The 11148-nt window shown below is 38.2% G+C and overlaps 1 protein-coding gene across 1 annotated transcript in view; it reads right to left on the bottom strand.

The window, feature by feature from the left end:
• Nucleotides 1–11148, bottom strand: part of HSD17B12 (hydroxysteroid 17-beta dehydrogenase 12) — a 133016-nt gene that overhangs the window by 2782 nt on the left and 119086 nt on the right. Inside the window, exons 8-9 of the mRNA XM_006908049.3 lie at nucleotides 9738–9819; nucleotides 8081–8146 (exon numbers count right to left, since the gene is read on the bottom strand). Coding sequence (XP_006908111.1) covers nucleotides 8081–8146; nucleotides 9738–9819 — 148 coding nt within the window. The remainder of the gene's footprint in view (nucleotides 1–8080; nucleotides 8147–9737; nucleotides 9820–11148) is intronic.

Genomic DNA, 11148 nt, shown 5'->3' with positions numbered 1-11148 from the left:
GCTGAGAGCTGGAAGGAGGGTCCCATGTCTCTTTCATTTTTTGTTTCTTTGTTCTGTGTTTTTCCCACTCCCAAGAATGGGTCAAGGAATATAACACACCCTCCTCAACAGGTGAGCTCAAACTTTGGCCTGCCTGCTAAGAAACAAGAACCCAAGGGCCTAAGTACTGCCACTCGCCATCTCTGTCTCTTAGTCCCTGCAGCCACAAACCCACACTAAATCAACATCCCCAAAGTATCTCTACACCTGGGCCAACTTTGAATAGGTGACTTTCGGTTTTATAGAATTTGTTTACTGCAATTATCACTATACACTTATCCCTCAATGAGCAAAAAAAAATTTATCAAAAAGGTCTTTAATTTTAAAACCATCTTGCCGCAAGGACACAACATGTAAAAGTGCAAACCAAAGAGAGATCTCAGACTAACACACACGAAGTGCAGATTTCAGTGAGGCTCTCACAATGCACAAGGAAAGTTTGTTCGCAAAGCTGAGGAGCAACAAAGCAAAAGAGTATATGCATGTACTCCGTCTCAAATAATGAAGGGACATAAGCAAACCATGTCATACAATGCTTCAGGTTTCCTGGTTATAAAAAAAGCAAAGATTAAAAACTTCCCATTATAGATCACAAGCCTGATAAGGACACTATGTTTTGAGCTGCTTCTTTCAAGATAAAGATGGTCTAATGCCTCTCAATTACATAATTTTATTATAATCCCACCCCCCTCTATATAAATGGCATAAATTGGATTATTTTGATACTGTAGAAGAATTAAGTCGCACTGCTTGGCTGAACCACTTGATGGTGCCACAAGTTTACTCATCATTCAGCTAAACCATCCAGACAGTCTAAAGAGCTCTGGCTCTGGAGTTGGACACAAGAGACACATACCCAGGAATTCCAAGTCATGTTTTCCCAACTAAGAAATGCAAATTTTATTCTGGAAAGGGTATTTATTTATTTACACAATGGTTTAAAATCGAGGTGGTTAATGTGTTGTAGAAGACGATGGAAAGGATTTAAGATGAAATAACTTTTGAGCTGAGTCTTAATGAAGTGGAGGGGTTTGCCAGGTCAACAGATAAGGAAAAAACATTTGGGGTACTAGGAACGGCAGGAGGTAAGAAAATGACACGAGAGCGTGGTATTAGGGAACTGTAAGTAATTCAGTATGGTTCAAACATCAAGATATGTGTGAAGCAACGACAGGAGGAAGGCTAAGCAGAAAACTAAATCCAATCACTAGACAGTATTAATTGTTAGAAATGTAAGCTCTGTGAAGATAGAACAGTACCTACTGATGATAGTCATTCTGACCGGTGTGAAGTGATATCTCATTGTGGTTTTAATTTGCATTTCTCTGATGGTTAGTGATTTTGAGCATCTTTTCATATGCCTATGTCCACTTGGAGAAATGTCTAGTCAGGTCCTCTGCCCATTTTTTAATTAGATTGTTTGAATTTTTTTAGTGTTGAGTTGTATAAGTTCTTCATACAAAATAGTCATGGGGATATAAAGTACAGCATAGGGAATATAGTCAATAATACTGTAATAACTAAGGATAGTGACAGGTGAGTACTAGACTGATCAGGGGGATCACTTCGTAAATTATGTAGATGTCTGACCACTGTGCTGTATACCTGAAATAAATGTAAAATAATGTTGGGTATCAAATGTAATTGAGAAAATAATTTAAATGAAAATGAAATAGGAGGGGGAAAAAAAGAACAGTATCTAGCGCTTAGTAGAAGCGTAAAGAAGAGCTATTGAATGAATTAGCAACGGAACACTCTGTTTTGGACAGCACTGAAGAATAGCACTGGGATCCCTTTCCACTGCTAGGGTCCAGACAACTAATTATACCAGGAAGTTGACAATGTAACATAAGAGTTTAAAATAAAATTTTAGGTATTCTGAAGTTTTGTCTATCTAAACAAAGGCAAACTTACAGGTCTAGCTACATGCCCAGAATTTTAAAAGGAGTATTTCAAGCTACGTAAAAGTAAAGAAATACTTTATATGTCAAAATGTCAACTAAGTACATCCTTAAACAGTTAAAAACCCAATAAGCAGTAAGTAATCCATCTTTCCTGCTTACTCAAAGAAACATTACAGGGAACAGGTCAGGAAGATACACATTTTTATAGGAAGTATTTTGGGCAGAACAAATTTTAAAAGTTGCTTAAGGCTCAACAATTTGCTATTATAAATATAGCCAGCTTGAAACAACCTGGCCCTTGACAGCTATAGATGTGGGCAAGTGTCCTGGTCTTCAAATTTAGAATCCCAAACTGAAAATAATTAACTAAGCCACAACGCAAAGCTGATGTTTTAGCCTTGCTAAGCCTATTATTTAAAAAAAAAAAAAAAAAAAAAATCCTGGAGACAACTTGGTATCTTTATTCGCCTCCACCGGAATAGCTTGCTTAGGTCTCTGGTCTTCACAAAACAATTCAGGGCCTCTGACTCACAAAAGAAAGGCCACTACAACTCAATGCCATGGAGCAGTGGAAAGACAGATGCCCAGGGTCAGGCGGATACCCACGAAATGAGACACCGAGCCTTGTAACTTCACATGGTAGAGCATCTTTCATGCAGTCACCTGTGTACCAACCATGCCTTCCTAAATTTTAAAGTGACCAAAACGATGCACAATTATGCTTTAGAAAACACTAGGCTCCAGTCTATTTGTACAATATGGAATTCTAGACATTGTGTCTAAATCTGCCTTCGATGAGCATTAAATTCACCAGGGTAGCCTGCATATTCTTTAGGCAGAGGCTGCAGCTTCTATGAGGCATTTGAGGAAACCTTTTCTTCCTTAGATTTTGTATTCATTTTCCATTTCAGGATCTGTTCAATTATAAAAAGTATAAAGAGGAGTACTGTACTCTTCAAAAATAACAATGTCATAAAAAGACAAAGGCCATGGATATATTCCAGATTAAAGATAACCAAAGAGATGGGACAACTATGTAACACCTGGTCCTAGAATGAATTCTTTACTGGAGGATAAAAGAATGCTATAAAGAATATTATGGGGATTATAAATTGGAACACAAATGGAAAACTAAAGTATTGTGTCAATGTTACCTCTAAAGTTGGTACCTGTAGTGTGGTTGTATAAGAGAATCTCCTTATTCTTTGGAAATATATACTAAGGTATTTAGAGGTAGAGAACTATGAGGTACGCAACTTACTTTCCAATGGTAAAACAGAGTAAAATATTAACGATAAATGATTCTGAGTAAAGGCTATTCGGGTGCTCTGTGTACTATTCTTTTTCTTACAACTTTTCTGTAAATTTGAAATTATTTCCAAATAAAAAGTTTTTAAAAACAGGAAGGCTTATGAAAGCTTTACAGAATAAAAGTTCCAAAAGTATAGTTTAGGATGTCATTTTAGTGTTAGCTATTTCTTACATGCTCCGCATTACTGGTGTATCAGCACAGGGCACACAGAAGGAGCCCAGGACTGTGGCCCATCAACTAGCTAGTCAGATTACTTATGATCTTGCCCTTTGAAAGAGTTAAGGATAATTTTGACTGTGCTTTAATTATAGGGATAATGAGAACAGATGGTACTCACTAACAGAGCACACTTTTGATAAGGTTTACGAGCATGTACTTACCCTCCATTCAAAAATCAACAGAGTCCATCAGGCCTAAAATTCGCCTCCAGGGAATTTATATCACTTGTTGTCGCTACTTACTCTTTACTTGCATTTCCAGGAAATGCTCATATAATGGCAAATCTGAATTCATGAAGGAAATTTTAAATGCTCTTACAAAATTATAGGAAAGAATTTGAGAGAAAGTTGGAAGAGAAAAGCAAAAGAAAAATACTAATAAGGAATTAAATATAAAAGAACCTACAATTTGAAAAACACACTCTCTTCCTCTCTCAGAAGAGCAACCTGATGTACACTCTACATGGAGGTAGACCTAAAAAGATAGCTTTCCTTCCAAAGATTAGAAGAAACTGAAATTTGACAACATAGTATTAGCCTGGCAGACCTCTAGAGATAGAGGTTGAAAATTCAAGACCATGGGCACATGGGAGCAACAGAAGAAGCTTAAAAGGCCTTCAAAACAGATGTCTGTGTACTGCAGAGCACGGCCAAGCATAATCAGAGTCCTCCGTGATGCCAAGCAAAAGGCAGGTCTCTAGTGTACCCCGAATTAGCAACACAGGGACAAGACAAAAAGCCCAGTTCTCAAGACTACAATGAAGTGGGGGGAAGTGGGAGGGCCAGAGAATATCAAGCCGGGGTACTTAATAAGAAATTCGAAAGCAGAAGGAAAGGTGAAATAAGGTTTCCCAGGGCCGGGAAGTGTGGCCTGAGCCTGGAAAGATGGAGGCGGGTCACAGGCTCGGATGTGAACGGGTGGAGAGGAGATGTGTAGATTTGGAGAGGAGTTCAGGAAAGGGAGTGCCAACAGAGGGGCCAGCCACTGCCACTGCAGAGGGCAGGGCGTGTAATGGACACCACGACATCCACTCTGGCAGGAACTCGGGGTGGGATGATGGAGTGGCAAGAGAGGCTGGAGTTTAAATTCAATCCTAAACACTGGAAGACTGTGAAGGAAAGCAACATTATCTGACTTGTATTTTAACAAGATCTCCCAGGAGGCAGCATGTGGGATGGAGTAGAAGGGGAAATGGGCCGGCAAAGACACCTAGTCCAAAAAATGTGTAGACATAAAACACCACCAAAGAGAAACCAATCATTTTTAACTCTAGGCTTCACTTAGACCAGATTTTTTTTGTCCCTCTGGTAAGAACTGACATGAGACTTCAGTATTCTGATGTGTTCACACAGAAATGACAACAGCACTTTCCCTCACCAACATCTGAATTTTTTTTTTTCACCAAATTCATTCTAAGTTTAAACTCTAAATGGATTCATATGAAGGAAGACAATGATTGATGAAGTTACATAATTCATAATTCATTATTAGGGAATAATGAACTAAATAAAAATAATCCAAGTATAGTATTTTAGGAAACGAATGCTAATATGTTTTTGTAGTAGCTTCTACTCACACCAGATTAAGAGGCAGCAAATCAAAAGAAAAGATCTTTGGAAGAAACAAGCCAATGGAGTAAGAGAGGAGCCAGTCTTACATATTCACAGAATTTTAGAACTCACTCGTCTGTGCTCAGGAAACCTAACACTTCCTTTGGTCATTGCCAACAGTTGCAATTTCTGGTCATTCGGCTAATGAACCTTTAAAATTCCTGCCTAGTCTTGGTAGGTGTTTAAAAGTGATTACATTAATAGCTTGATTACAATAGGTTCAACAGAATGAGAAAATGGCGCATTGTGTGGCATCGATGTCTTACCGCCCACACAAATGCTTTACTGGTTTCCTTGTTAGCGAAATACAACACATTCTACATAGCAGCTTTGAGCTACTAGCACTAAAATGACTGGTGTCAAGGAAAGGGGAAAAGGGCAGTGTGGTAGTTTAGTATAAAATTCCTGATTCTCAAAATCCCTGTTCTCCCCAATATACCCTCTACTTATGAGAAGACGCAAGTCAAAATAACACCAAAGGGCTATCACATCTAAGGGTCCCTTGGGCAAGACCACACTCAGGTGGGGAGTCAGAGGAAGCAGGCTCTAAGCTGACCCTGGAAGATGAGGAAAGGCTGCCCCCACTCTTCCTCTAACTGCTGGCCCCTCTCGCTGTGGGTGATTTAGCACCAGTATCTACTCAAGGAATGAAAAGGTTTAGAAGCTACATCTAGATAACACTTAGGCCCCTCTTGGCTAAAGATATAAGGAAGGAAATGGAACTAAGCAGCTGAGCACTTTCTGGTTCTGTAATGGCCTGAGCACAGGTGGAGCCTGGAAGTGCTCACTGCTGTACTAAGGGTTTGGAGCAAGAAGTGCAGTGGTTAAGAACAAAGGCTGTGGTGCCAGAGAGACTTGGACTTGAGTCCTGGTTCAACATGGGCAAGTGGCTTAACCTCTCTAAACCCCAATTGCCATAAATTTGAAGAAGATGGTGATCACACACCATCTTATGAGATCGTTATGAGATGCAATGAAATAAATGGATACATATGAAGTGCTTAGCACTGTGCCTAAAAAGTATCCCCTCAAATATTAGCTATTATTTTGATGACTGATCATTTGGGGGCTTTAGGGTCCAAAAAGCGAAATAGCGAGCCCACAATAATAAAAGCCAGAACAAACACTGGGTCTGTGAAGAGGTGGGGGCAGGTCGTGGGCAGGAGCAGAAAAGGGGTAAGAAATGCAGCTTCTCCCAAGACATTGTTTAAAATGTGGCTAACCATGGAAATACTGTGAGCCATTATTTCTTTGTGTTGAACAAGAGCTGATTTGAGATACCCATAAAAACTCCTACAATTGCTCTTTCTTATATTTTTGTATTGTATTTTCACAGCATTGTATCTGTTAGCTACATAATAAAATCAAAGGTCTCTATAAAAATTAAGTCTAAATGGAACAAAGGCCTAAATGTAAAAGCTAAAACTGTAAAACTCTTGAAAGAAAACATAGGTGTAAAGCTTCATGACACTGGATGAAGCAATATTTCTTGGATATGACTGAAAAGCTAATAAAGAAAAAATAGATAAATTGGACTACATCAAAATTAAAAACTTTTGTACATCAAAAGACACTATCTATAAGTGAAAGGGCGACCCACAGAATGGGAGAAAATATTTGCAAATCATATTATCTAATAAAAGGTTAGTATCCAGAATATATAAAGACTCTTATAATTCAACAAGCAAATGACCTAAGTAAAAAATGGGGAAAGGATTTGAAATAGACATTTCGTCTAAGATATACGAATGGCCAATAAGCACTTGAAAAGATTCTCAATATCACTCATCATTAGGAAAATGTAAATCAAAACCACAAGGAGATACCGCTTCAGACTCATTAGGATGGCAATATTCAAAAATAAAAAAATAAGAAAACAGAAAATAATAAGTATCGGTGAGGATGTGGAGCAACTGGAACCCTTGTGCATTGCCAGTGGGAACATAAAATTGGATGCTACTATGGAAAACAGTCAGCCTATCCACTCCACGCTCAAAAAAGGAATTACCATCTGATCCAGCAATTCCAATTCTGGGTACATACACAAAAGAATTGAAAGCAGGGTCTCAAAAAGATAAGTGTACACCCATGTTCACACAGCATTATTTACAGCAGCCGAGAGGCAGAAGCAACCCAAAACAGATGAATGGAGAAACGCTAAGTGATGTATGTTCACACGATGGAATATTATTCAGCCTTAAAAAGGAAGGAAATTCTGACCCGTGCTACAAGCCGGATGAATCTTGAAATCATTATGCTAAGTGAAAAAAGCCAAACACAAAAGGACAAATACTGTATGATTCCATTCATATGAAGTACCTAGCGTAGTCAAATTCAGACACAGAAAGTTGTCAGGGGCTGGGGGAGGGGACATGGGAAGTTACTATTTAATGGATAGAGTTTCAGTTTGGGAAGATGAAAACAATTCCAGAGATGGATAGTGGTGGTGGTTGCACAACAATGTGAATGTATTTAAATGATGTTTTCTGTTATGTATGTTTTACTACAATTTTTCTGTTATGTATGTTTTACCACAATTTTCAAAAAATTAAAAATCACTACCTTATCTTTATCATCCTGGTGTTATGTCACCATCCTTGCTCTCATAAAAGTCAGTTCTTCTGTTCCGCTCTCTGCCCTATCTGTAGTTAGCACACAGTGGCTTTGGAACAGCCATGGCACATCTTACATACCTATCAGCTAAGAGATATTGATAGTCTAATTCTCTCAAAATAAAACCATAAGAGCTTATAATAATTATGCTTCAACTGTTTACACTACATTCACTTCTACTCTAGGTATCCCTACTTTAAAACTCTAGGGAATAGTTTTTTAAAATCTAAAGTGCATTAAAAAACAATCATGTCTTTAAAAGTGCACTAACATCACGCTCACTTACTTGAGAACGTGATTTTTTTTTTGTTGCCAAAATGGCAACAGTTGCTGGGGAAACCACAAAACAACAGGGATATTTAACTGAAACAAACTCTACTCACCTGCACAAAGATGCCCTTGCTCCTGTATTCCTCATGGAGGCACTGAGAGAAGAAATCTACAAAAGCCTGCGACGGGGTGGGAATGAGGAGAAAACATGCACGACTTACATCAATCTGCTTGATTTGTAGCCATGGAAACAAAAATAATAAACTAACCATTTAACACTATAGTTTCTAATCATTCTTTTTACAACAAATGCAGAAGAGACCTTTAAAAAACATGCTTCGAAACCTCCAGTCATTTTTAATCTGCCATTAAATTAAGTATTCTCTTACCAAATAAAATACCCAGGTCAAATTTTGATTTAACTGGAAAAGGTTCTTCTTTTCTTTTTTCAGAAAATTACTCCCCAAGAAATGTTTTATTAAACGATGTATTCCTCCTCCCCATGTGCCATTCGAACAGGAACACAATATAAATTCCATTCAACTCTGTTCTATGGGGATTTCGTTGTCAATAAAGAGAAGGAAAGAGCGAGCATCCTCTTGGTGCTCTGGGATTCAAGAAATGTAGAGATGGACCTGACAGCCCATCTTCCGACAGCACGACTTTAAATCTATTTGTAAAATATAATGTACCACACTCTGCAAATGTGAAATGCAAAGTATCAGTAATGACTCTACGAGGGTCCCAATAATTAGTCTCATGTCCATGGAGCAGAACGGGTAAGCAGTTGGAGTTCACCGGTCACTCCAAGAAACATGGTGTTCATTTTAAACATGCCCACTGTTACGTTTCAGAGATACAGAAAGCAAGTGGGTTGCAGGGGTTGGGGGTGGTACCAAGCTTTTTCAAAAGATGGTAGCCACAGTTTATATTTTTCCAGTGGACAAAAAGCCAAATGAAAAAAAAAGGCAGGAATTTTGCTCTTTTCCGTGCCTGACATATTGTACATTCTTATCATGTATTATATTTTGCTCCTTTTCCCCTAAAAGCTTATTTAATTTCAGCATCTCAGTGGTCATTTTCATTTCATAGATGTCTCTCATGCTTCAACGATGTATATGAAGATGATGCTATTTCCTGCAGGCAGTAAGAAATATATTCTAAATTATTGTCCTAGTAGTAATGTGAAGAGGTGAACGATGATGCTGTATAAAATTATGACATCTTACAGAGGTCTGGAAAATTCTTGTCTTACTCCAGAAGTAACAATAAATATCTGTGAATTCTGAATAATGTGGCAAAATACTCACAGTCTCACGCAGTCTATCTTGCATCTACTATGTGTACTTATGTGCTGTCTGCAATCCTACTCAGCTCTGCAGACTTGGAACTGATGCTGTATGCAGGTGACTTACTTACAAACCAAATCTCCCATCTCAGAATCATTAACATCATGTTCTGATCAACCGAGCTAACTGACCTAGGCCGGCTCTCTCTGGAAAGTACAAATATCAATTTTAACACCATAAACTACTGGGAGAAAAAAAAAAAAAAATCTGTGGATCTGTTATCTTGGTGTCACATTTGTAAAGTTTACATCAATCGTTCTAATAGGCTCTGGTTGCCCTAAAACTAGGGTTGGGTATTTTCCTTCTCATTCCATTTGAAAACTGCCAAGAATAAAACTTTGAGAAAGTTCTATGTTCATTTCTGAGATTGAAAATTATTCCTTGCTCTCATTTTGACATTATTTACTAAAGGACTATGCACCTTGGTTGCGGAGTAGATGGTCAACAGTGGAACTGGGGCCATGCCACTGGCAGAGGACATGTTCAGAATTACCCCTTTAGACCTAAAAAAGAAAATATACCAAGTAAACAGAATGAAATCAGATACACAATTGCTTGTGAATTACAGATGGAGCTGTAGACTTGAAACAGAATGACCCAGCTGTTTCTCTAACACATCTCTCTCCTTGCCTTTCATCAGCCTGTGACGCGTCTGGTCAGTGAATAAGGCATAACTCAATCAACTAAAAATAGCTCTGGTGTGCAATTAGCTCATTTCTTGGTTTTAGTAATCTGGGGCACGATGGAATCAAATCTGTAGGTTCCTGGAGTTGATGTCTACCCTCTGCGGTCTTCTCTGGCCACGGCACCAAGAATTCTCAGCCTTAGTAACACACTCTTTTAACTCTCACACTCCTTGCATGCTTTTATTTTGGCATATCATCACATACGACCTTGCTGTATTTAATCATTCTATATATATTTAATCATTCTATATATTTTTTTTCCTTCCTCAACATAAGCTTCTGGACAGCATCTGTCCTCACTTTTCCTCAAAACACGCAGCACAGTCTTGAGCATGTAACTGGTGCTTAATAAAACCTTCCGGCAATGAATGAAGATTATGTCCTGCCCTCCTACTTTCCCTGGGTTGTAGATATTCAGGTGCTAAATGAAGAGCTGACTTTAACATTATGCAACTCTACAGTGCATCAAACCATACTCTTTTGCCAAAAGACAAAGCTCAATCTCTACTGTAACTTTTAGAGACTACTGAAAGTCAAAAGTCAGAAAGTTACCCTGAATTACTAATTCTACAAATAAATGAAAATTAGTTTGAGGAAAGCAATGCTGTGAATATACTAGTAGGTAGCAAGCATATGTGGGTTTGGTAGAGTGTGAAATTAGAGTTTTAGGAATTTTAAACAGAATTAAAAATCAACTCTTCCACCTCAATCCATTCTTCTCATGGGGCTTGGTCCACTTCTTCGACTACTGCGACCTGACCCATCCACCTCTTAGTGGATTTCACAGATCAGATTCCTTGCTTCAACCTAGTTTCTCATTATTTTTCATCTAAATTTACTTCCCTCAAGGCCTATTTTTTTTTTCAATATTAAAAAAAAGGACTATATAGGCCCTTTTTGTGCAAAATAATAAGGGAAACATGATTAAACGGTATCTAAGTTATTTTAGACATAAACCTGAAAAGAAATAATCCCCAAAGGTCACCCAGTCCATCTGCCAGCCTCTAGGCGAGATGCCACTTCAACCGTCAAACAGAAGTCTGGATCCTCAGCTTAGTGTGTCACCGGAAACAAGTTGTTATTTTTTGTTTTCATTTTTTAATTTAAGTCATTATTAGTAACACATACTTTCCTAATCAGTAAAAT

Source organism: Pteropus alecto, unplaced genomic scaffold (genome assembly GCF_000325575.1).
Source record: "Pteropus alecto unplaced genomic scaffold, ASM32557v1 scaffold71, whole genome shotgun sequence".
NCBI lineage: Eukaryota > Metazoa > Chordata > Mammalia > Chiroptera > Pteropodidae > Pteropus > Pteropus alecto.
Note: the sequence above shows the minus strand (reverse complement) of the source record. Positions and strands in the feature narration are given on the sequence as shown.